Genomic DNA, 26531 nt, shown 5'->3' on the forward strand with positions numbered 1-26531 from the left:
ATTAATTGTGGGTTTTATGGATAAAAATTCCCCAGGTATTTTGAGATTTAATGTATAGTTTTTGATGAATCAGATATATAAGTTAACCTATACTTTAAAAAAGGACACAGTGGCTCAGGGGCTAGGACGCTGAGCTTGTCGATTGAAAGGTCGGCAGTTCAGCGGTTCGAAACCCTAGTGCTGCTGTCTAACGGGGTGAGCTCCCGTGACTTGTCCCAGCTTCTGCCAACCTAGCAGTTCGAAAGCATGTAAAAAATGTAGAAAAAATAGGGACCACCTTTGGTGGGAAGGGAACAGCGTTCCGTGCGCCTTTGGTGTTGAGTCATGCCGGCCACATGACCACAGAGACGTCTTTGGATAGCGCTGGCTCTTCGGCTTCGAAACAGAGATGAGCACCGCCGCCCTAGAGTCGGGAACAACTAGCACGTATGTGCAAGGGGAACCTTTAGCTTTACCTTATACTTTTAAAAAAATTATATTCTCTAAAGAAGGGCCTCTGACATTAATTTTTGGATTAATTGATGTGCCGTCAAATAATTCTTGATTCTTAACCGTGAGAACACTGCGTTAACGATGTTCGATGATCCATTTGTCCATCTAAAGGAGACTATTAGTGACACAGGCTTGAGAACAGAGGTCCTTTGTGCCCTTGTGAGCTTGGTGGTTTTCTTGCAGATGTTTTAGGACTCAAGCTAGATGATATCTGCCCTGCTAAGGAATGGGCTTTGCTCTCAATTTATATTTTAATGGCGTGCATGGTCAGTGTTGGTGGAAGTGGTATTGCAGTTTCTTTGGTTGGGCTGTTTACTGATCAGTTTGTTTGGCATGTCTGCAAGAAAACCACCAAGCTCGGAAAACACTTGAGACATTCAAGGAGAGACTGGACTGCCATCTGTCAGAAATGGTGTAGGGTATCCAGGAGTGAAATGCTCCCGGTTCGGCCCAGTTCGGCCGAACTGGTAGCAATGACAGCCGGTGGTTCGGAGAACCGGCAGCGATGGCAGCTCGAGGCTCCGCCCACCCACCTGGTCGTCATTACCTCCTGGTTTTAACCAGGAAGTAACATGTTTTTTAACCCTCTGCGCATGCGCAGAAGGGTTTGTGCGTGCGCAGAGGGTTGGCACGCGCAGCGTGTGCACTTCCGAACCGGTAGGGAAGGTAAGTAGATTTCACCCCTGGGCGGGAGGTTGGATTAGATGACCTACAAGGTCCCTTCCAACTCTGTTAATTTGTAATAAACACCGAGGACCTCACATTTCAACATCTTCTTGGCTGTCCGTGGCATTCTCCAACACCTAACTTCCAAAAGTATCAATATTTTTCCTATCCTGTGTCTTCAAAATCTTTTTGCTTGCATAGAATAGCACAGAGAATACCATGATTGGACGATTCTGATCACTATAGATATAGGCAAATCTCAATATTTGAATCTCTTTTCCAAGATCTTCATGGCTACCAAGATCTACCAAGGTCTATCAAGGCTATCCCTACTATTACAGTCTAAGACTTGAGGTTATAAAAATAAATTTCTGCTCGCCCATTAGGCAGCATGGAGCCTGCAAGCTGCTTGGCTTCCTTGTTCAACCTTCATCACAATTAGGTAAAGGTTCCCCTTTCACATACGTGCTAATCGTTCCTGACTCTAGGGGGCGGTGCTCATCTCCGTTTCAAAGCTGAAGAGCCAGCACTGTCCGAAGACGTCTCCGTGGTCATGTGGCCGGCATGACTCAATGCCAAAGGCGCACGGAACATTGTTCCCTTCCCACCAAAGGTGGTCCCTACTACTTGCATTTTTTTTAATGTGCTTTCGAATTGCTAGGTTGGCAGAAGCTGGGTCAAGTAACGGGAGCTCACCCCATTACACGTCACTAGGGATTCAAACCGCTGAACTGCTGACCTTTCGATCGACAAGCTCAGCGTCTTAGCTACTGAGCCACTGCGTCCCTATTTCGTGACAATTCGCTCCCTCAATTTTACTCCCTGTTTACTTTAGCTAGACGAGATATTACCCACGGTTGGTGCTATGAAGTTTCTCTCCAGACTTCCTCGCTTCCAGTCTGCCGGTCTTCCTACGTTCCCTTGCAAATTCAACAGTCAAACCACTCGTGCATTTACATCTTTGGCTAACTTAGATTCGGAGCCTCGTGACAAAGATGTGCCAGAATATTTTAATTTTGCAAGCGACGTCCTTGATAAATGGAGCCAAAGAGAAAAGGTAAGGTTGCATTAAAGTTCTTGAGAATTTCTATTAGCTTTCCTTTTAACTCTCTGATAGTATATAGAGAAAGAATTCAATTTTACAGGCAACTCTGACAATTAATCGTGGTTAATTCAGGCTGTTAATTTAATTGTCATACAGGTAGTCCTTGGCTTACAACCATTCATTTAGTGACCACCTGGAACTACAATGGCACTGAAAAAGTGATTTACAACTGTTTCTTGTACTTGCAACCGTTGTAGCATCCCCATGGTCACATGATCAAGATTTGCATGCTCGGCAGCCAGCATGTATTTATAACAGTGGTAGCTGCTGATCCAGTTCTACCGAGGAATGATTGAGTCTGTCATCTGCACCTCCATAACTTGTCTGGTTTGGCTCCGCAACCCAACAAGACAGACACAGACTTCAGAGGATAATTAGAACTGCAGAAAAAACAATGGCTACCAACCTGCCTTCCATTGAGGACCTGTTTACTGCACGAGTCAAAAAGAGGGCTGTGAAAATATCTACAGACCCTTCACATTCTGGACATTAATTGTTTCAACTCCTACCCTCAAAACGACACTATATACACCAGAACAACTAGAACAAGGACAGTTTTTTCCCCACATGCCATCCCTTGCTTAACAACTAATTCCCACAAGACTGTCAAATAATTTACTAAGTCTGTATTACTATTCTTCTTCTCTTCCTTACTAGTATCTATCTTCCCACTTATGACTATAACCACAGTTCTTATATCTTTCAATTTATATTGTTTTTATTTGTTTCCTATTATGATTTGATAGCTTATTCGTAACCTAAGTGTTGTATCTTTTTATTCTTGATGAATGTATTTTATTCTCCTTATGTACACTGAGAGCTTATGTACCAAAGACAAATCCCTTGTGTGTCCAATCATACTTGGCCAATAAAGGATTCTATTCTATTCTATTCTATTCTATTCTATTCTATTCTATTCTATTCCCAGGGTCACGTGATCACCATTTGCAAATAATTAGAATTTCCACTGCTAAGCAAGGCAGTTGTTAAGTTAAGTGGACCCGACTTTACTAACCTTCCTTGCCTTGGTTGTTAAGTGAATCCCTGCAAGTTGTTAAGTAAATTATGCATCTGGTAAGTGAATTTGCCACCCCCCCCCTTGACTGCTTCTCAAAAGCCAGCTGGGTGGGTCACAAATGGTGATCACATGACCATCGTAAATATGTGCTGGTTGCGAAGCACCTGAATTTTGATCACGTGACCATGGGAATGTTGCAACGGTCATCATTGCAAAGATCAGTTGTAAATCACTTTGTTCATGGCCGTTGTAACTTCAAACCGCCACTAAACAAATGGCTGTAAGTCAAAGACTACCCCTACCTATCAATATCGTTCTGCAATTGGTCCCAAGTAATCCAGTAAAATTTACTGAGCGCTGCAGTGGCCTAGAAGTGAAGATACCCGTCTTCCACTCAGAAGGTTGAGTGTTCAATTCTAGGCAGTGACTGATGTTTCTCTATCAGGGCGCAAGGATACGATATCTGCTGTGAACTCGGTGTAGGCGTCAGGAAGGGCATCTGGCTAGTAAACGCTCAGCTCCATTCTCCAAAGGGATTACAGCAGTGGTGCGTTCCAATCGGTGTTACCACCGGTTCGCTTCACGCATGTGCTTTGCACGCGATTGGCGCACACGTGATCGATTCACTTGCACGCATGCCAAACTTACACTTTGCACAAGTGCATTGACTTCCAGAACAGCTGAGGCATGGCAATCCGCACTGCCACACCTTTCAGCTGGGCTAAAAATGAGGTATAAAGGAAGGAATAGCGCAGGGGCGGCTGGGAGAGCCCAGAAGACGTTCGGAGCGAACCGGTTCGCTCTCACATCAACATCTCTGCTACCGGATCTCCTGAACCAGGGAGAACCGGTAGCAACCCACCACTGGATTACAGGGTTGTTAAAAGAAAAAAAAATGCAGTACGATTTACTGTTTCAAGACCGGGAGACAGTTCTATCTCTGAGGATGGAATCAAGATCATGTGAAGTGTTAATACCACTTTATAATGCCTTGGTAAGGCCACACTTGGAATATTGCATTCAGTTTTGGTCGCCACGATGTAAAAAAGATGTGGAGACTCTAGAAAGAGTGCAGAGAAGAGCAACAAAGATGATTAGGAGACTGGAGGCTAAAACATATGAAGAACAGTTGCAGGAACTTGGTATGTCTAGTTTAATGAAAAGAAGGACTAGGGGAGACATGATAGCAGTCTTCCAATATCTCAGGGGTTGCCACAAAGAAGAGGGAGTCAAACTATTCTCCAAAGCACCTGCGGGTAGAACAAGAAGCAATGGGTGGAAACTGATCAAGGAAAGAAGCAACTTAGAACTAAGGAGAAATTTCCTGACAGTTAGAACAATCAATAAGTGGAACAACTTGCCTGCAGACGTTGTGAATGCTCCAACACTGGAATTTTTTAAGAAAATGTTGGATAGCCATTTGTCTGAAATGGTGTAGGGTTTCCTGCCTCGGCAGGGGGTTGGACTAGAAGACCTCCAAGGTCCCTTCCAACTCTGTTATTATGTTACGTTACGTTACGTTACGTTACATTACGTTACGTTACGTTACGTTACGTTACGTTACGTTATGTTATGTTATGTTATGTTATGATGTCCATAATATCATTTCTCCTACATTGTCTGCCAGGAAGGGAAGAGGCCTTCCAATCCAGCGCTCTGGTGGGCTAGAGAGAATGATGAAGAAGTGAAGTGGAGCTTTGAGGAGTTGAGCTACTTATCTAGGAAAACTGCCAATGTGCTCTCAGAGGCCTGTAACCTGTGCAAGGGAGATCAACTCCTCATGATACTTCCAAGGGTTCCTGAGTGGTGGCTGCTCAGTTTGGCTTGCATCCGAACAGGTCAGTCCAAAGGGTGCTCCATGTATCAAGGGATCTTGTAATGGCATGTGGAAAAGACCTTGGAAGAGGGGGCAAAGAGAGGCTGCCTACGGTATGGTCAGATAAGAGCAGTGGTGAAATCCAATTTTTTTTTTACTACCAGCTCTGTGGGCATGGCTTGGGTGGGCGTGGTGAGGTGTGGTGTGGTGCGGTGTGGCTTGGTGGGCATGGCAGGGGAAGGATACTGCAAAGTCCCCATTCCCACCCCACTTCTGGGGGAAGGATACTGCAAAATATTTGTAGCTCGGGTTGAAACGGGGGGGGGGGTCCTTGGTGCTCTCTGAGCTTGGTAGCTTTCTTGTAGATGTTTCATTATCAAACTAGGTAAAGAAAACAACCCAAATCCTAACCCTCTATTCTATTCTACTCTACTCTACTCTACTCTACTCTACTCTACTCTACTCTACTCTACTCTACTCTACTCTACTCTATTCTATTCTATTCTATTCTAATATTCTACTCTACTCTAGTCTATTAATATTCTATTCTATTCTATTCTATTCTAATATTCTATTTTAATATTTTATTCTATTAATATTCTATTCTATTCTAATATTCTACTCTAGTCTATTAATATTCTATTCAAATATTCTATTCTACTCTACTCTATTCTATTCTATTCTATTCTATTCTATTCTAATATTCTATTCTATTCTAATATTCTACTCTATTCTGTTCTATTCTATTCTAATATTCTATTCTAATATTCTATTCTATTAATATTCTATTCTATTCTAATATTCTACTCTACTCTAGTCTATTAATATTCTATTCTAATATTCTATTCTAATATTCTATTCTATTCTATTCTATTCTTTCTCTCTCTTCCTTTTTTTCTCACAGTCCTTTGTTCTGCTTTGCCAGGCATTGTCTTCATTCCAGCTACAATCCTCTTGACGGCTCCAGACATATTATACAGGCTCCAGCAATCCAAAGTCAGCTGTATTGTTGCCAATGAGGCTACCGCACCGTTAGTAGATGCCGTGGGCTCCGAATGCAGCTGGCTGAAAACTCGGATCCTGGTTTCCAAGAGCAGCAAAAGGGAAGGTTGGCTGAGCTTCCATGATTTGCTCCAGTGAGTATCCTTCCTATTGCTTCAAGACCTTTGCGAAACCATCTATAAATATTACCCATCGATGATGAAAATCCTGGCATTTCTGTCAAATAGCATCTAAACCCACAAGCTTTATTGTGTACAGGTAGTTCTGGCTATGTCCATTTCTACTCCAATTTAGAGATTTCTTGGGTGTTCTGTCTCCTTCCCAACTTCAGATCCACGAGCTGGCCTTCAGCCAGTGGATTCACGGCTCTTATCAGTCCTGGCAGAGAAATCGCAACTGCCTGCCAAAGTTCAAACAAATGACTCACGTAGCAAGACTTTCAGCTCTTTTTGAAACGGATCAGCTAAACTTTGCTTCCCGTGGATTGAGAGCAGTCCCAAAGCTCCTTATATATCCTTCCTTTTGATGAGGCCGCCTCTCTAATCTTCTGAAGCGCGGGTCAAGCCAAACTTGATTATTATTATCAGCTGGGTCTGAAGGCGTAGCCTGGGGAAGGGAGGAATCAGGGGATGACGGCCTCATTACGTCCTCTGACTGGTCTGGTTCTGGCTCCTGGAGCCGAGCCAAAGGAATCGGTGCTCCCGAGGTAAGCCTTACCGGCCCTTCCCCCTCACTCTCAGAGTCACTTTCGGGCATGGGGCCAGGTTCGGGGGCTGGAGTCACAACATTGGGCTAAGCCTAAGCTCCATATGTTGCTTGGCTCTGCTAACCTTCCCTGCTTCTAAATATCTATGAAGCTTCTCAGTCATCCAGCTCATGGTTGTCCCATTCTTTTGGAGAGTTGTTGAGGCCACTTGGTGGTTTGTCTGTGTCCTCGGGGTCACCCGAATAGTGCAAATCAGGGGTAGGCTTAAAATTTAGTAAGGGGTTCTCTGCCCAGTTGCTTGGTGGGTGTGGCCATGATGAGTGTGGCCTAGTTAGCCTCCTGCACCTCGGTGTGTGTGGGGGGGGGTTATTTTTGCCCTCCCCACCCCGGGCGCTGGAGGAGTTCCTTGAGCCTCCAGGAGAGCAAAAACAGCCTCCCCAGAATCCAGAGGTTCTCCCGAACTTCCAGTAGGCCCGTTTTTCGCCCTACTCGATCCTCCATGTCGGCCCTGCACTTACCTGTATCCAAAATGGGCCATATGGGGACTCCTGGGAGGGGAAGGGAGGAGTGGGGTGGGTGGGGCAGGGCCAGCCAGGAGTGGGACTTGGGGGGAGGGTCTCTGAACTGCACAGAATCTTAGCTAGAGGTTCTCCCGAATTCCTGCGAACCCCCAGCAGCCCCAACCCTAGTGCAAATGGGTGTGGAGCCTTCTTGGAACTGCTGCAGATAAACCTTCCAAGTGGCCTCAACGCCTCTCTAAAAAGGATGCAAATGACCAGCTTTCTGCAAGAAACATAAACCCTTCCATTCCCCACCATCATCCAGTCAGAGCTGAAGAAGCTTCTTGGATGGGAAGCAAAACGTCTTCAAAGAAAAAAAACAGAAAGTCCAGTTGCCTATTGGAAAAAACGCCCTTTGGGGCTTCCCTGCTTCTGTTTTGCAGAGCCGCCTCTGACCGGCATCAACCGGTTCAGACGAAGAGTGTCGATCCGATGACCATCTACTTCACCAGTGGGACCATGGGCTACCCCAAAATGGTGCAGCATTCCCAGAGCAGTTTGGGGTTTGGGCTGGCCAGTATTGGAAGGTAGTTCTACGGGTCTCCCCTTGACCCATCTCTATGTATTTCTTCATTGATTAATTGATTGATTGCAGGTGGTCCTTGACTTACAACCCATTCGCTGGTTCAGAGTTGCAAGGGTTCAAAGCAAGGGTGAAACCTAGCCAGTTCTGACAGGTTCTGGAGAACCTGTAGCGGAAATTTTGAGTAGTTCAAAGAACCGGCAAATACCACCTCTGGCTGGTGGTATTTTACAGTTATTTCACAACTGGGGCAAGGAAGGTTATAAAATGGGGCAAAATTCACTTAACAAACGTTTCGCTTAGCAACAGAAATTCTGGGCTCAATTGTGGTCTTAAGTCGAGGACTACCTGTGTAGCAATTTCTGAATAAACTCATCTTGCGGCTTCTGTTGGCCTGATCCCTTTTGAGAATGATGACCCCTACATCATCATCATTTAACGACCACATAATCCCTTGCGGGGTAGAGTCTGGGCAACTGAATGGAGCTAGCAGAGTGTTTGAATGGCTGGATGCCCTTCCCTGTTGCCAATGCGGAGTTTTGTTCAGCAGATATATTCTCATTGTATCCAGAGAGAGAAACATCTGCCTCTACCTAGGATCGAACTCACAGCCTCCTGATTGTGAGGCTAGAGCTCCACCTCTAAGCCGCCATACCACTCTATAATTTGAGTCTGAATGTGGTTCACAAAATATCTATTGGCTTTTTATTATTATTATTAACAGAGAATGGATGGGTCTGACTTCTTCGGACATTGTGTGGGGTCTTTCTGATCCTGGCTGGGTAAAATTTGCCATAGGATCTTTCTACTCTACTTGGAGCCATGGATCGTGTATATTTCAACATGGTTTGCTCCAGTTTGATCCCAAAGTAGTTTTGGAGGTAAGAACTCAGGTGCCTTATTTGAAAAGTCCCATACAGATAGATAATGATTCTCCCCAAAGGTGCATATAGTTTCAAGGTTGACTCAGCCGAGGTGGGTAAAATGAGGACCCAGATTGTAGGGGCAAATAGGCTGACTCTAAACCGCTTAGAGAGGGCTATAAAGCACTGTGAAGCAGTATATAAGTCTAAGTGCTATTGCTCTTCCTTTTCTCCTTCCTTCCTTCCTTCCTTCCTTCCTTCCTTCCTTCCTTCCTTCCTTCCTTCCTTCCTTTCTTCCTTTCCGTCTTCCCTCCCTTCTTCCATCCATCCATGGTGCACAGTGGTTAGAATGCAGTATTACAGGCTAACTCTGCCGACTGCCAGCAGTTCGATCCTGACTAGCTCAAGGTTGACTCAGCCTTTTATCCTTCCGAGGTCGGTAAAATGAGAACCCAGATTGTTGGGGAAAATATGCTAACTCTGTAAACCGCTTAGAGACAGCTGTAAGGCATTGTGAAGCAGTATATAAGTCTAAGTGCTATTTGCTCATGTCTGATTACCCACCCACCCCAAATTGTCTGAAAAAATTTACTGATTTCTTCACTACAATTCAAACTTGAGAAAGCATGAAAATCAGTATCCATTCTGTCCAGACCCCCTCTGTTCATGGAGAGTCTCAATCATGTGCGAGGGATCATGGAGTCTTAGTAGACAACCATTTAAATATGAGCCAGCAGTGTGGGGCAGCTGCCCAAAAAGCCAACACAGTTCTGGGCTGCATAACAGAGGGATAGATTCAAGATCACGTGAAGTGTTAATAGAATAGAATAGAATAGAATAGAATAGAATAGAATTTTATTGGCCAAGTGTGATTGGACACACAAGGAATTTGTCTAATACCACTTTATTCCACACTGCATGGAATACTGCATTCAGTTTTGGTTTCCACGATGTCAAAAAGATGTGGAGACTCTAGAAAGAGTGCAGAGAAGAGCAACAAAGAGGATTAGGGGACTGGAGGCTAAAACATATAAAGAACAGTTGGAGGAACTGGGTATGTCTAGTTTAGTGAAAAGAAGGACTAGGGGAGAGATGATAGCAGTCTTCCAATATCTCAGGGTCTGCCCCAAAGAAGAGGAGTCAAGCTATTCTCCAAAGCCTCTGAGGGCAGGACAAGAAGCAACAGATAGAAACTAATCAAGGAGAGAACTAAGGAGAAATTTCCTGACAGTTAGAACAATTAATCCGTGGAACAACTTGCCTCCAGAAGTTGTGAATGCTCCAACGCTGGAAGTTTTTAAGAAGAGGTTGGATAACCATTTGTCTGAATTGGGGGTTGGACTGGAAGACCTCCAAGGTCCCTCCCGACTCTGTCATTCTATTCTAATATAGAGCAGTTCTTTTTATCTTTATCCAGGTCATAGTGGTCCCAAAGCTATTAATTTATCTGTGTTTGTAATTGATATAGGTTTTATCTTTTGTGATTGTAAGCCACCAGAATTACCTTGAGGTAAGATTTTAAGGCCTATAGATTTTATAAACAAGCAAACTGTGCACTAGCATCTAAATGAGAGTTATAGGGGAACGCTACAAGATTTGGTTATTTGTATATGTATTACTCAATTATATTTCTCTATGCCAACTGCCAAAACCTCACTCAATGGTATTAAAATGGCTCCCTCCCTTTTACTCAGTCTCTTGCCAAGTATCCGGTGACAACCTTCTGTGGCACACCAACCATATTTCGGATGCTGCTCCAACACGATGTTAGAAGGTACAACTCATTTGCATAAGAAGACCCCCCCAATTTTGGGGTGCTTTAGCTTTTGTGTAATTTTGTATCACTTTTGGAAGATGTGAAGGACCGGGATGAGGGACAAATAGTTCTCCCAGAGAAGATCTACCTATGTCGGAGATGGGGAACAATGGCTCCTTTATGTTCTGAAGGATATGATCTGAAGGATATTGCAAAATCTCCATTCCCACCGCACTCCAAGGGAAGGATACTGCCAAATCCCCATTCCCTCCCCAATCCAGGGGAAGGATACTGCAAAATCTCCATTCCCACCGCACTCCAGGGGAAGGATACTGCAAAAATCTCCATTCCCACCCCATTCTGGGGCCAGCCAGAGGTGGTATTTGCCAGTTCTCCAAACTACTCAAAATTTCCACTACCAGTTGTTCGAACTACTCAAAATTTCTGCTACCGGTTCTCCAGAACTTGTCAGAACCTGCTGGATTTCACCCCTGATGTAAGGGTAGACTTGTGATCACAATTGAGCCCAACATTTCTGTTGCTAAGTGAGACATTTGTTAAGTGAATTTTGCCCCATTTTACAATCTTCCTTGGCACATTAGTTAAGCAAATCACTGCCATTGTTAAATTAGTAACACAGCTGTGAAGTGAACCTGGCTTCCCGATTGATTTTGCTGGTCAGAAGATTCATTAAAAGGGACTCCGGGACACTGCAACCCATCATAAATATGAGTCCATTGCCAAGCGTCTAAATTTTGATCACGTGCTGCTTACAGTCGTACGTGTGAAAAATGGTCATAAGTCTCTTTTTTTGGTGCCCTTGTAATTTCCAACTATCACTAAATGAACTGTTGTAAGTCGAGATCGATCTGTAATCAATCCAAGTGATCCATTCTTCATATTTTGGACTTCATTGATCTACTTGAAGATCCCTTCTCCGAAGAATATTGCTTTCTCCTTCTCTTCGTTCAGGTATAAGTTCAAGAGTCTGCAGACCTGCTTGGGTGGTGGAGAACCAAGTAATCTAGAAGTGCTCAAAGAGTGGAAAGCAGAAACTGGGTTTGATATCTATGAAGGCTACGGGCAGACAGAAACTGTAAGTTTGCAACCAGTTGTGTCTTTAATATAAATGTGTAGGGTGAAAAGGTGCGCAACACAAACTCTTGGAACTTTTCCAGACTGTTGTGGCCCACCAGCGGCCAGTGGAGCTGGCGGGAGAGTCGGACAATGAGGAGGTTGGGGAGGAACATGGGCCAGTCCTGGAGTCTGGGGAAGGCTCTGTTGGGGGCTCTGCGTTGGAGGCAGAGATGGGGCCAGGGCCGTCTGACAGTTGTCAACTGCCTTCGGAGTCGGACATCAGTGGGGCAGAAGAACAGCTGGAGCCTGTTCACAATGTGCGCATGCGCAGAGCTGCCAGGAGAAGGGAACGATTAAGGAACAAGGGCCAACTCAGGAGTAAAGGCACAGGTGGACGGTGAATGGCCCCTCCCATAGGAAACAAAGAGGAGCGAAAGGGGAGGGGAGTTTGCAGGAGACAATTACTTCATTTCGTGAGGGTGAAAATCTGTTCGTGTCTCTCAGAGACTCCTTCCCAAGTATTTCATTGTACAGCATTGCGTTTGGAAGATATCGGCCTGGCAGCTCTCCAAGCCTGATACGGTCTGTGGTTGTAAATTTTCCCCTTGAAAGACTGTTTGCCGGATGTGAATGAGAGGAATTCACATTAGCTTAATAAAAAGGGGTTTTGTCGGGACAAGAAGCCTGCTTCGTGCTTTTGTGAAGCCTAGATCAGAACACAGATTTCCTCAGACTTCAGTCCACAAAGCCAGAATGCGATGGGGTCAATGCACGCATGTCAGAAGCACCAAAGTCCTTCTGGGTTGGAAGGATTAGCCGGTGACATCACTGTCACCCAGGGGATGCCCAGTTGAAGGCTTCTTTTATATCCCCGGCAGGAGCTGGAGTGAAGGACGGGAGCTCAACCCCACCCGAGGCAGCTGTCGGGTCTCAAACGTGGGCTTGCTAACCTCTTGCCCAGTGGTCCAACCACTCACGCCAGCCAGCCAGCCAGCAGTAGAGTAGTAATGTCAGTAAGTGTTGGAATGAGACTAGATACATCTAGCTTCAACTCCACACCAGACCATGGAGTTCCCAAAGTAGCTACGGACCAGTCCTTGGTACTTAGTCTAAACTACTTTATAAAGTTCTTGAAATCTAGTCGCTTTGTAGCAATGGGACCTCCAAATCCACAGGATGTAACTCAGGGGTTTTTACTTAGCTTTACTATCAGTAAATTAGGATGTCCAGGCGGGTGGGCAGAGCCTCTTGCCGCTTTTACTACCGGTTCGAAAGAACTGGACAGAACCAGGAGCAACCCATCACTGATGTAACTGGAACGCACACCTGTTTTCCCCGATGTTGTGCTATCCAAATATATTGGATGACCATCCCCAATACTTTCTATCAACACAGCCATGCATAAATCTTAAAATAACTTGGTTAAAAACCAGGTATTTTGACCCACATGTACTTGTTTATTAAGCAGAAGAAACTCTGGGTGCCAAGCAAAATAAATAGTGCAAAAAAAATTAGTTAAAACAATAAACAACGATGAGGCCCTGATAAAATTCACATCCATCCACTATAGGAAGTCCTTGAGTTACAACCATATGTTTAGCGACCATTTAAAGTTGCAACAGCCCTGGAAAAAATGAGATTTTCAGCCGGTCCTCACCCTTACAACGATTGCAGGCTCCCCAGAGTCCCATGATTAAAATTTGGATAATAAGTATAACTTAATTGCACTCCTATAATTTGTCCTCACAGTCCATGCTATGCGGCACCGGGAAAGGGATGAAAATTAAACCTGGATTCATTGGAAAACCTCTTTCTGGCGTTGATCTCCAGGTAAATCCGTTTTGTCATGGATTTCATCAATGCAAGTAGTGGAGTAGTGCAGTGGCCTAGAGGTGGAACTATCACCTCACAATCAGGAGGCTGCGAGTTCGATCCTAGGTAGAAGCTGATATTTCTCTCTCCGGGCACACTGAGAATATATCTGCTGAACAAAACTCCGCATTGGCAACAGGGAAGGGCATCCGGCCATTCAAACACTCTGCTAACTCCATTCAGTTGCCCAGACTCTACCCCGCAAGGGATTATGTGGTCGTTAAATGAAGATGATGATCATCATCAATAAAAGTAGTCTTCAACTTAAAACAATTCGTTTAATGACCTTTCATGGTTATAGTGGCCCTGAAAAAAGGGGCTTATGACCGTTTTTCACGCTTAACAACCATTGCAGCATCTCTGTGCTCACGTGATCAAAATTCAGATGCCTGACAATTGATTCACATTTATGACGCTTGCTGGATCCCAGGGTCATGCCATCCTTGCTTTGCGACCTTCTGCCAAGCAATTTAGAATGGGGAAAGGCAGATTCACTTAACAACCATGTTATTAAGTTAACCGCTGCAGGTGATTCGCTTAACAACGGTGGCAAGAAAGGTTGCAAAATGGGGCAAAACTCACCAACCAAATTGCTCACTTCACAGCAGAAATTGGGGGCTCGATTGTGGTCATAAGTCGAGGACTACCTGAATTGTAAGGTGGGGAAATTCCTTGGCATAGCATAGCCTAATACCATGAGAATATTACGTTACAATGAATCTGCTAGCCAAGGAGGTCCTGTCCAGAGGTTGGCTGGTGGGGGTTCACAGGGGTTCGGGAGAACCTCTAGCTAAGATTTTGTGCAGTTTGGAGAACCCCCAAATCCCACTCCTGGCTGGCTCCTCCCCACCCACCCCATCCCACCTAGGAGTCCCCACGCAGCCCATTTTGGATGCAAGTAACTGCAGGGTGCGCATGGAGGCTCAGGGAGGGTGAAAAATGGGCCTACCAGAAGTTTGGGAAGAGCCTCCAGAGCCTGGGGAGGCTGTTTTCACCCTCCCGGAGGCTCAAGGAAAGCTTCCAGAGCCCATGGAGGGCAAAAATGCCCCCTGCTGCCATGGGGCAGGAGGCTGACTAGGCCACGCGCACCATGGCCACGCCCACCCAGCAACCAGGCACAAAACCCCTTGCTAAAATTTTTGAAGCCGACCCCTGGTCCTATCCCAAAAAAAAAAAAAGAAATCAAAAGGGAATCTTGAATGACCATTTCTTTCTAGATCATTGATGAAAATAACAACCGTCTTCCTCCTGGAGAAGAAGGAGACATCGCCGTGAAGATCAAGCCGCAAAAGCCTGTGGGTCTTTTCAGTGGTTATGTGGTAAGGAAGAACCCCCTCCAACAACCGAGCAAATATCGAAAAGTAAAAGAGGTTAGGGGAGACACCTCCCAGCCGTTGTCCCTCAGCCCTAATAATGATCGTGGAGAAGCTACAGAAATGAACCAAGGATGAAGCTTCAAACGAAGCATCAGTCCTTCTCGGTTCCCAACCTGGAAGTTGGAAAGCTACAACAAAGGCGACAATTGTTGGTTCCAAAACCACCCCACGCCAGTCCACTTTGGGCGAATCAGTGATATCATGGTGGTAGTGAACATAAGGAGATCTGATTGGATAACCAGGGAGGTGGGGAAGAGTATCGAACAGAGAGGGTTGAGGACGTTCTACTTTGTGATCCTGTGGGTTTCAACCAGGGGTGAAATCCAGCAGGTTCTGACAGATTCTGGAGAACCAGTAGCAGAAATTTTGAGTAGTTCGGAGAACCAGTAGCGGAAATTTGGCTGGCCCCAGAGTGGAGTGGGAATGGATATTTTGCAATATCCTTCCCCCTGGAGTGGGGAGGGAATGGGGATTTTGCAGTATCCTTCCCCTGGAGTGGGGTGGGAATGGGGATTTTGCAGTATCCTTCCCCTGGAGTGGGGTGGGAATGGGGATTCTGCAGTATCCTTCCCCTGGAGTGGGGTGGGAATGGGGATTTTGCAGTATCCTTCCCCTGGAGTGGGGTGGGAATGGGGATTTTGCAGTATCCTTCCCCCAGGAGTGGGGAGGGAATGGGGATTTTGCAGTATCCTTCCCCCAGGAGTGGGGAGGGAATGGAGATTTTGCAGTATCCTTCCCCCAGGAGTGGGGAGGGAATGGGGATTTTGCAGTATCCTTCCCCTGGAGCGGGGAGGGAATGGGGATTTTGCAGTATCCTTCCCCCAGGAGTGGGGAGGGAATGGGGATTTTGCAGTATCCTTCCCCTGGAGTAGGGTGGGAATGGAGATTTTGCAGTATCCTTCCCCCAGGAGTGGGGAGGGAATGGGGATTTTGCAGTATCCTTCCCCCAGGAGTGGGGAGGGAATGGAGATTTTGCAGTATCCTTCCCCTGGAGTGGGGTGGGAATGGGGATTTTGCAGTATCCTTCCCCCAGGAGTGGGGAGGGAATGGAGATTTTGCAGTATCCTTCCCCCAGGAGTGGGGAGGGAATGGGGATTTTGCAGTATCCTTCCCCTGGAGCGGGGAGGGAATGGGGATTTTGCAGTATCCTTCCCCCAGGAGTGGGGAGGGAATGGGGATTTTGCAGTATCCTTCCCCTGGAGTGGGGTGGGAATGGGGATTTTGCAGTATCCTTCCCCCAGGAGTGGGGAGGGAATGGGGATTTTGCAGTATCCTTCCCCCAGGAGTGGGGAGGGAATGGGGATTTTGCAGTATCCTTCCCCTGGAGTGGGGTGGGAATGGGGATTTTGCAGTATCCTTCCCCTGGAGTGGGGAGGAATGGGATTTTGCAGTATCCTTCCCCAGGAGTGGGAGGAATGGGATTTTGCAGTATCCTTCCCCTGGAGTAGGGTGGGAATGGAGATTTTGCAGTATCCTTCCCCCAGGAGTGGGGAGGGAATGGGGATTTTGCAGTATCCTTCCCCCAGGAGTGGGGGGGGAATGGAGATTTTGCAGTATCCTTCCCCTGCCACGCCCACAGAACCGGTAGTAAAAAAAATTGGATTTCACCATTGGTTTCAACAAGCTGAATGATGCGGCTACTACGGGCCCATGCAGAGCCTATGGGGCTTCCACCCTATGATAGTCCAGTGATGGATCACATTCACAAGTGTGGCCATACCCATCAACGACGTCGCAGCCACCCAGCCAGGAATGTGAGGTGTGGCTTGTCTGCTTCTTTGCCCTTAGAATGATCCGGAAAAAACGGCCGCTACTGAACGTGGGGACTACTACATCACTGGAGACCGAGGACTCATGGATGAAGACGGGTACCTCCAGTTCATTGCAAGAGCGGACGATATCATCCTGTCTTCTGGGTAGACTTTGTTTGCTAATGCTTTGCAAGATATCTGAGATGCTTAACACCAACAATGGCAGTGCAAAATCTAGATGCCTTCGTAGGCCAGATACTCAATCCTGTACCACAATGATAGACTACCACCCCCAAACACACACACACACACACACACATACCAGAGAGAGAGAGACAGAGAGAATAGAATAGAATAAAATAGAATAGAATAGAATAGAATAGAATTTTTTTATTGGCCAAGTGTGATTGGACACACAAGGAATTTGTCTTGGTGCATATGCTCTCAGTGTACATAAAAGAAAAGATACGTTCATCAAGGTACAACATTTACAACACAATTGAGATTGGTGATGGGAACTATGAGAAGATTAATAGTAGTGCAGATTCAGTAAATAGTTTGACAGTGTTGATGGAATTATTTGTTTAGCAGAGTGATGGCCTTAGGGAAAAAACTGTTCTTGTGTCTAGTTGTTCTGGTGTGCAGTGCTCTATAGCGACGTTTTGAGGGTAGGAGTTGAAACAGTTTATGTCCAGGATGCGAGGGATCTGCAAATATTTTCACGGCCCTCTTCTTGATTCGTGCAGTATACAGGTCCTCAATGGAAGGCAGGTTGGTAGCAATTATTTTTTCTGCAGTTCTAATTATCCTCTGAAGTCTGTGTTTTTCTTGTTGGGTTGCAGAACCGAACCAACCCAACAAGAAAAACAAAAAAAAAGAAAAAGAAAAGAAAAAGAGAGGGAGAAAGAGAGAGGGAGGGAGAGGGAGAGAGAGGAAGATCCCATCAACATGAATAAAATCAAAACTCATGGAAATGAGGTCAACAATTCCCTCAGCACTATCAAAACATTTCCACCGAGGAAGCGAAAATTTGAGGTCTCCAAGGTGTGTGCTGAGATTGGCTCTTTCCATTAAGTGACCTTCCAATGTCCATGTGTTACTTTTTGTGCACGCTCAGAGGTACATTGGCTCCTTCAACTGAAGTATACAAACAAGTTCTAGATAAACGCATCAAGCACAATAAACTTGCCAAAATCAAATGCTTCCTGTTAAATTTGGAAAGCAATGAAGTATTTTAATTCTACATGGTAGCTCCCAGTATCCATTAGCCTTTGGCCTATCAACATCTGGGTAGCCAATGATGGGCAGCGACTCTTCAGAGATCAGACTGGAGCTTTTGGGCTTCAACCTACAGTCTCCCTTGATTTATGGTATTCTCTTGTTTAGATATCGCATTGGCCCATTTGAAGTGGAGAACGCTTTGATGAAGCATCCGGCCGTAGCTGAAGCCGCTGTTGTTAGCAGCCCAGATCCCATCAGAGGAGAGGTAAAGTGTCCATAATGCTGTGTGTTATGTCCCCTGGGTCAAGAACCCAGCCAGGGTGTAGAACATAATCACTCCAGGTCACCAAATTGCTGAGAATCCCTCATCAATCCCTTCTCATGTGCCTTCTCATAGATGGGGATAGATGGGGAACTCATCAAATGTACAGGTGACATCAAGCTGGCAGGAATAGCCAACACTCCAGAAGATAGGCTTAAGATACAGAAAGATCTTGACAGACTTGAACATTGGCTGCTATCTAACAAAATGAAATTCAATGGTGAAAAAAAGCAAGGTTCTACATTTAAGCAAGAAAAACAAAATGCACAGATACAGTATATGTGGTACCTTAGTCAATAGTAGTAACTGTGAGAGGGATCTTGGAATCCTAGTGGACAACCATTTAAATATGAGCCAGCAGCTGCCAAAAGAAGCCAACACAGTTCTGGGCTGCATAAACAGAGGGATAGAATCAAGATCACATGAAGTGTTAATATCACTTTATAATGCCCTGATAAGGCCACACTTAGAATAGTGCATTCAGTTTTGGTCACCACGATGTAAAAAAGATGTTGAGAGTCTATAAAAAGTGCAGAGAAGAGCAACAAAGATAATTAGGGGACTGGAGGCTAAAACATATGAAGAACGGTTGCACAAACTGGGTATGTCTAGTTTAATGAAAAGAAGGACTAGGGGAGACATGATAGCAGTGTTCCAATATCTCAGGGGATGCCACAAAGAAGAGGGAGTCAAACTATTCTCCAAAGCACCTGAGGGTAGAACAAGAAGCAATGGGTGGAAACTCATCAAGGAGAGAAGCAACTTAGAACTAAGGAGAAATTTCCTGAGAGTTAGAACAATTAACCAGCGGAACTGCTTGCCTCCAGAAGTTGTGAATGCTCCAACACTGGAAGTTTTTAAGAAGAGGTTGGATAACCATTTGTCTGAAGTGGTGTAGGGTTTCCTGCCTAAGCAGGGGGTTGGACTAGAAGACCTCCAAAGTTCCTTCCAACTATTCTATTCTATTCTATTCTATTCTATTCTATTCTATTCTATTCTATTCTATTCTATTCTTCTGAGGCCATAGTCTCCCACAACCCAAGATTTCAGATTTAGTGACCAGTCTTCCTTGGCTTCTGTAGTTTCTCAGTCAAGGAAAGTGTTCAGAATGGGTTATTTTATTCCATAGTCAACATTACAAATGGATAGAGATCACCTCTCACAAGGCTTATGCTGAGCACGATATCTATTGAAGCAACAGCTCTCTTCTTCAGGGCTATTTTAGTCTATGGAGTTCTATGGGGAGCTCTCCAGGGTCCTGAAATCCAGTTTCTTAGTCATACAGTCAATCAGATGTCTTGGATTTGGCATTTTGATCCATCTATTGTGGCATCTATTGTGTCCTTCCTAAAAATTTGAGATAAGCAGATGTTGATGCTTGATGATGTGAGAGGCATCATCGCAGGATGTAAGCTGTTTCGAGTAAAGCTGCCTTTTGTAATTGATTGATTATGTCAATGCCGACAATGTTCGAGAAATGGCCTGGTTGTTTTGGGATTGCACCCAAGATATCTATCACTATTGGTATTATCATTTTTTAATCACTAACATTATTATTAATTTATTATTAATTCTTAAACATTAATCCTATAGTACCCAGAAAACTACCTTTGCACAAATCTCGAAAGCCATTGCTAATTCATCTTCTTTTATGCATGGCTGTAGGTGGTAAAAGCGTTTATCATCCTAATGCCTGCCTACCAATTGCAAGACAGAGAGAAATTAAGTGTGGAGCTGCAAGGACACGTGAAGAAAATTACAGCTCCATATAAGTACCCCAGAAAGGTGAGTCCTTTGCACAACAGGAAGTTGTTTGGCTTGAACCATTGGTAGGACCTTGAAGGTTGCTGAAGTGACACCATCTCCAAGGGTCATCACATGACTACAGCCTGAGTTGTGGGCTGTTTCTGTTGATGAAAAAATAGACAGATGCTTTAGATCAGGAGTCTGCAACTGGTGGCTCTGGAGCCACATGTGGCTCTTTCATCTCTCTGCTGCAACTCCCTGTCACTCAAAATATGCGTCACTGTCATGTCCCACTCCTCCGCTGATGGCCGGGTCAGGGAAATCTGAATCAGATGTGCCTCTGCAGCTCTGCCAAAGTTCTAGCAAAGTCCTCAAAGCAGGCAGGAGACCAGAAAGTGACTTCAGCAAGATATGTTTAGACTTTGCCTAACTCAGAGACTGCCAGAAAGCAGATCCTTTATATAGGCCATGGGGTGTGGCTCCATGACTCAGCACTTATCCAGGCCTGCCCCTCCCTTCCTTCTGTTGCCTCCGTCTATCAAGTCTTCTGAAGCGAGGGTCACTCCAATCGGCAGCTGTTGGTAATTGACCTTCCTCAGGCTCACATGCTGTGGAGGAGGGGGAGGGGTCTAGTTGCTCCGTTTGCCTGGGCATGGAGCCAGAGCTGGGGGCTGGAGATACTTGCTCTTCTTCAGCCTGTCTGGGCATGGAGCCAGGGCTGGGGCCGGGAGATGCCCCCTCCTCAGCCTGTCTGCGCATGGAGCCAGGGCTGGGGCCGGGAGGCATGCTAGGATATTCTTCAGCGTTCGGAAGCAGATAAGCAGACCCCGGCTGTGGTGAGATTGGGAGAGACACAACAGTCACAACCGCCAGTGTGCAATAGCAACCAGCATGTGATTTATTGAGGTTTTCAACTCATCTTTTTTTTCGGAGTTCAAAATGTTTTTGTTGCCTGCAGAAATAAAAATTTGTTTTCTCTGTAGCAGTTCATTGATTTCATAAATGCAACACACAATAGTTTTTTTTATACATAGCATAAAGGTAAAAAAAATAATATATGCAGTGCAAGCATTTCAGAAGGGACCATTCCCAGCTTCTTAGACTGTAAAGGCGAAGGAGGAGACAGGTACTTTCCGACTTGCAAGGTTTTGTTAACGCAGCCTTAAGCAGCTAGAATTCCTAGTTTTCTTGTTTAGGCAACCTTGAAGGACTGACATTTTTTCCTCTCTTTTTTTTTTAAAAAAAAATAAAAATAAAATTTCATTCTGTTTTTCTTAGATCGAGTTTGTTCAAGACCTACCCAAGACCATTTCTGGAAAAATCCAAAAGAGGTTGCTGAGAAAAAAAGAATGGGAAAAAGCCTAATAATGGACTTCAGAGCTAATAATGGACTTTGGGGAAGTTTTCTTTCTGTTGTTTCAGTTTTGTAACGTTGCCAGAGTCACCGGTGAGATAGGCGATCAGCTGGATGACTTGGGGCCAATCGACAGGAGAGGGGAAGTTCTAGTCCCGTCTTAGGCATTCAAAGCAGCTGGGTGACTTTGGGTCACTCCCTCGAGGACGTTGTGGGGGATATCTTCACCACCTTGACTTATTTGTACCAACAATAAAGGCAGGATAGAAGTAAATAAATATTTAGTAAATAAATACACATATGGACCAGGCAACTTACTACCTAGAAAAAGGTGGGCAATCCAGCCCATATTAGGCCCAAATCCCTTTCTTTTGTAGTCCTCAACACCACGCCAGTAATGGGTTGCCTCCGGTTCAGACCGGTTCTCAAGAACCGGTAGTAAAACCGGTGGGAGGCTCCGCCCACCGACCCAGACATCATCAGGAAGATTCTGCGCATGCGCAGAAATGCACAAGCGTGCGCAGAAGTACACGAGTGTGCGCACATGGTCCCGTTGCGAACCGGTAGTGAAGGTAAGTAGAACCCATCCTGCTCCACACCAACCCACCACAAATCAACCTGTGAAATTTAGAAGACCCGTTTTCCTTCTCTTGATCTACCAAAGGATGTGAACTGACTTGATCTCGATAACAGCAACACTAAATCCCCAATCCCTTCCTAGAAAGATCCCCTAATCTGATCAGAAAAAAAAAAACCCAGGCCCAACTTTTGCTGTGACACATTAATACTGTTATGTGTCCATATGGTGAAATCCAGCAGGTTCTGGAGAATCGGTTGTGGAAATTTTGAGCAGTTCGGAAAACCGGCAAATACCACCTCTGGCTGGCCCCAGAGTGGGGTAGGAATGGAGATTTTGCAGTATTCTTCCCCTAGAGTGGGGTGGGAATGGAGATTTTGCAGTACCCTTACTCTGGAGTGCAATGGAAATGGGGATTTTGCAGTATCCTTCCCTGGAGTGGGGTGGGAATGGGGATTTTGTAGTATCCCTCCCCTGGAGTGGGGAGGAAATGGAGATCTAGCAGTATCCTTCCCCTGAAGTGGGGAGTGAATGGGGATTTTGCAATATCCTTCCCCCAGGAGTGGGGTAGGAATGGAAATTTTGCAGTATTCTTCCCCTGGAGTGGGGTAGGAATGGAGATTTTGCAGTATCCTTACTCTGGCGTGCAATGGGAATGGGGATCTTGCAGTATCCTTCCCCTGGAGTGGGGTGGGAATGGGGATTTTGCAGTATCCTTACTCTGGCGTGCAATGGGAATGGGGATTTTGCAGTATCCTTCCCCTGGAGTGGGGTGGGAATGAAGATTTTGCAATATCTTCCCCTGCCACGTCCATCAAGCCATGCCCACAGAACTGGTAGTAAAAAAAATTTGAATTCCATCACTGGTCCACATACGCTCTGATAAGAATATTTGTAGCGCAGGTTGGAAATGAATGGGGCCTTGGTGCTATCTGAGCTTGGTTGTTTTTATACAGATGTTTCATAAAATGTCTAAATGTTTGATTAAGATTGATGATGTTGTCTAGTTTGGATAATGAAACATCTGCATAAAAACAACCAAGCTCAGAGAGCACCCGGGACCCCTCATATATGCTCTGAAACATTATTAATTATATGTGAAGATCTCAGCCACCAAAAAGTTGGTATCTGGAATATAATTTCCAGGCTATTTCCTAGCCAGTACGAGAGAAGAAGACTTCTGTGTTGTAACATCAGAATATCACCATTACGAAATGCCAGAATTTTCCCAGCAGAAAGCAGCTGGTCTCTTCCTAAGATATATTCTCATCCGTGAAACTATTTTAGGAGGCGGACATTTTCTTTGCCCAGAAATTACAACATCGAATGAAGAAGAAAGGAGAACTTAATTAATGGACGTACACAAGGCAGGAGATTCTAAACGCAGTTCAAGAAAACACCGTTGTGATCCTCAGCTGAGCTCCGTCCCAAAGAAATAAATCCTATTAGGGCTTAGCAAATTGACTTGGTTCACACACCTGCAAAGAGAAGCTAGGTCTGCCAGTCTGCCAAATCTTAGTTTGTCAGTTGTGTTTTAGTTTTAATCTAATGGTTTGTCGTAAAATGTGAATCCAATTAACCTTAGGGGTGGGCTTCAAAAATTTAGCAAGGGTTCTCTGCCCGATTGCTGGGTGGGCGTGGCCATGGTGGGTTGGGCCTAGTCAGCCTCCTGCACCACAGCGGGGAGGTTGTATTTTTGCCTTCCTGGGTGGGGTGGAATGAAGATTTTGCAATATCTTCCCCTGCCACGTCCATCAAGCCATGCCCACAGAACTGGTAGTAAAAAATTTGAATTCCATCACTGGTCCACATACGCCTGATAAGAATATTTGTAGCGCAGGTTGGAAATGAATGGGGCCTTGGTGCTATCTGAGCTTGGTTGTTTTTATACAGATGTTTCATAAAATGTCTAAATGTTTGATTAAGATTGATGATGTTGTCTAGTTTGGATAATGAAACATCTGCATAAAAACAACCAAGCTCAGAGAGCACCCGGGACCCCTCATATATGCTCTGAAACATTATTAATTATATGTGAAGATCTCAGCCACCAAAAAGTTGGTATCTGGAATATAATTTCCAGGCTATTTCCTAGCCAGTACGAGAGAAGAAGACTTCTGTGTTGTAACATCAGAATATCACCATTACGAAATGCCAGAATTTTCCCAGCAGAAAGCAGCTGGTCTCTTCCTAAGATATATTCTCATCCGTGAAACTATTTTAGGAGGCGGACATTTTCTTTGCCCAGAAATTACAACATCGAATGAAGAAGAAAGGAGAACTTAATTAATGGACGTACACAAGGCAGGAGATTCTAAACGCAGTTCAAGAAAACACCGTTGTGATCCTCAGCTGAGCTCCGTCCCAAAGAAATAAATCCTATTAGGGCTTAGCAAATTGACTTGGTTCACACACCTGCAAAGAGAAGCTAGGTCTGCCAGTCTGCCAAATCTTAGTTTGTCAGTTGTGTTTTAGTTTTAATCTAATGGTTTGTCGTAAAATGTGAATCCAATTAACCTTAGGGGTGGGCTTCAAAAATTTAGCAAGGGTTCTCTGCCCGATTGCTGGGTGGGCGTGGCCATGGTGGGTTGGGCCTAGTCAGCCTCCTGCACCACAGCGGGAGGTTGTATTTTGCCTTCCTGGGTGGGGTGGAATGAAGATTTTGCAATATCTTCCCCTGCCACGTCCATCAAGCCATGCCCACAGAACTGGTAGTAAAAAATTTGAATTCCATCACTGGTCCACATACGCCTGATAAGAATATTTGTAGCGCAGGTTGGAAATGAATGGGGCCTTGGTGCTATCTGAGCTTGGTTGTTTTTATACAGATGTTTCATAAAATGTCTAAATGTTTGATTAAGATTGATGATGTTGTCTAGTTTGGATAATGAAACATCTGCATAAAAACAACCAAGCTCAGAGAGCACCCGGGACCCCTCATATATGCTCTGAAACATTATTAATTATATGTGAAGATCTCAGCCACCAAAAAGTTGGTATCTGGAATATAATTTCCAGGCTATTTCCTAGCCAGTACGAGAGAAGAAGACTTCTGTGTTGTAACATCAGAATATCACCATTACGAAATGCCAGAATTTTCCCAGCAGAAAGCAGCTGGTCTCTTCCTAAGATATATTCTCATCCGTGAAACTATTTTAGGAGGCGGACATTTTCTTTGCCCAGAAATTACAACATCGAATGAAGAAGAAAGGAGAACTTAATTAATGGACGTACACAAGGCAGGAGATTCTAAACGCAGTTCAAGAAAACACCGTTGTGATCCTCAGCTGAGCTCCGTCCCAAAGAAATAAATCCTATTAGGGCTTAGCAAATTGACTTGGTTCACACACCTGCAAAGAGAAGCTAGGTCTGCCAGTCTGCCAAATCTTAGTTTGTCAGTTGTGTTTTAGTTTTAATCTAATGGTTTGTCGTAAAATGTGAATCCAATTAACCTTAGGGGTGGGCTTCAAAAATTTAGCAAGGGTTCTCTGCCCGATTGCTGGGTGGGCGTGGCCATGGTGGGTTGGGCCTAGTCAGCCTCCTGCACCACAGCGGGGAGGTTGTATTTTTGCCTTCCCTGGGCTCTGGAGGCTTTCCTCAAGCCTCTGAGAGGGTGAAAACGGCCTTCCCAGGCTCCGGAGGCCCTCTGGAGGCCAGAAACAGGCCCGTTTCCAGCCTTCCCAATCTTCTGGTAGGCCCGATTTTCACCCTCCCTGAGCCTCTGCACATGCCCTGCACTTAGGTAAAGGTAAAGGTTCCCCCCGCACATACGTGCTAGTCGTTCCCGACTCTAGGGGGCATTGCTCATCTCCATTTGAAAGCCGAAGAGCCAGCGCTGTCCGAAGATGTCTCCGTGGTCATGTGGCCAGCATGACTCAATGCCAAAGGTGCACAGAATGCTCTTATCTTCCCACCAAAGGTGGTCCCTATTTTTCTACTTGCATTTTTTACCTGCTTTCGAACTGCTAGGTTGGCAGAAGCTGGGACAAGTCACGGGAGCTCAACCCATTACGCGGCACTAGGGATTCAAACCACTGAACTGCCGACCTTTCGATCGACAAGCTCAGCGTCTTACCCACTAAGCCACCGCGTCCCTGCATTTACCTGTATCCAAAACGGGCCACGTGGGGATTCCTGGGAGGTGCAGGGTGGGCGGGGCCAGCCAGGAGTGGGATTTGGGGGTTCTCCGAACGGCACAGAATAAAATGTTAGATGAGGCTAATTGAAAATAACACTGAACGGAATAACAGAGTTGGAAGGGACGCTGGGGGGGGGAGGGTCCAACCCCCTGCTTTTTGCTCAAGCAGAAGACCCTATGCAATTTTGGCAGTGATTTGTTCTCCAAGCTTGCTTCGATTTAGTTTCTAAACGTTTTGTTACCAGACCAGTTACATCAACAGCAGGGTTTTCTTGTCCTCTTCCTCTTTAGCTTATAATATTTGCAGATCCCTCGCATCCTGGACATAAACTGTTTCAACTCCTACCCTCAAAACGACGCTATAGAGCACTGCACACCAGAACAACTAGACACAAGAACAGTTTTTCCCCGAAGGCCATCACTCTGCTAAACAAATAATTCCATCAACACGGTCAGACTATTTGCTGAATCTGCACTACTATTAATCGTTTCATAGTTCCCATCACCAATCTCTTTCCACTTATGACTGTATGACTATAACTTGTTGCTGGCAATCCTTATGATTTATATTGATATATTGACCATCAATG

At 45.2% G+C, this 26531-nt stretch overlaps 1 protein-coding gene across 1 annotated transcript; it reads left to right on the plus strand.

Moving 5' to 3' along the window:
• Positions 1-573: 573 nt before the first annotated feature.
• Positions 574-21237, plus strand: LOC131185320 (acyl-coenzyme A synthetase ACSM4, mitochondrial-like). Its single transcript, XM_058157759.1, has 14 exons — positions 574-651; positions 1994-2215; positions 4909-5119; positions 6023-6233; positions 7749-7892; positions 8613-8769; positions 10446-10525; positions 11480-11603; positions 13334-13414; positions 14674-14775; positions 16621-16748; positions 17970-18069; positions 19792-19911; positions 21151-21237. The coding sequence occupies exons 1-14, from the start codon at positions 574-576 to the stop codon at positions 21235-21237; spliced, it is 1845 nt and encodes a 614-aa protein (XP_058013742.1).
• Positions 21238-26531: the final 5294 nt, after the last annotated feature.

Source organism: Ahaetulla prasina, chromosome 14 (genome assembly GCF_028640845.1).
Source record: "Ahaetulla prasina isolate Xishuangbanna chromosome 14, ASM2864084v1, whole genome shotgun sequence".
In the NCBI taxonomy this organism is placed as follows: domain Eukaryota; kingdom Metazoa; phylum Chordata; class Lepidosauria; order Squamata; family Colubridae; genus Ahaetulla; species Ahaetulla prasina.

Coding starts and splice junctions, on each gene's coding strand:
- LOC131185320 (XM_058157759.1), top strand. CDS start 574: ATGTTCGATGATCCATTTGTCCATCTAAAGGAGACTATTAGTGACACA. Junction 13,415..14,673: donor TTTCTGGCGTTGATCTCCAG/GTAAATCCGTTT, acceptor ATTTCTTTCTAG/ATCATTGATGAAAATAACAA. Junction 18,070..19,791: donor CAGATCCCATCAGAGGAGAG/GTAAAGTGTCCA, acceptor GCATGGCTGTAG/GTGGTAAAAGCGTTTATCAT.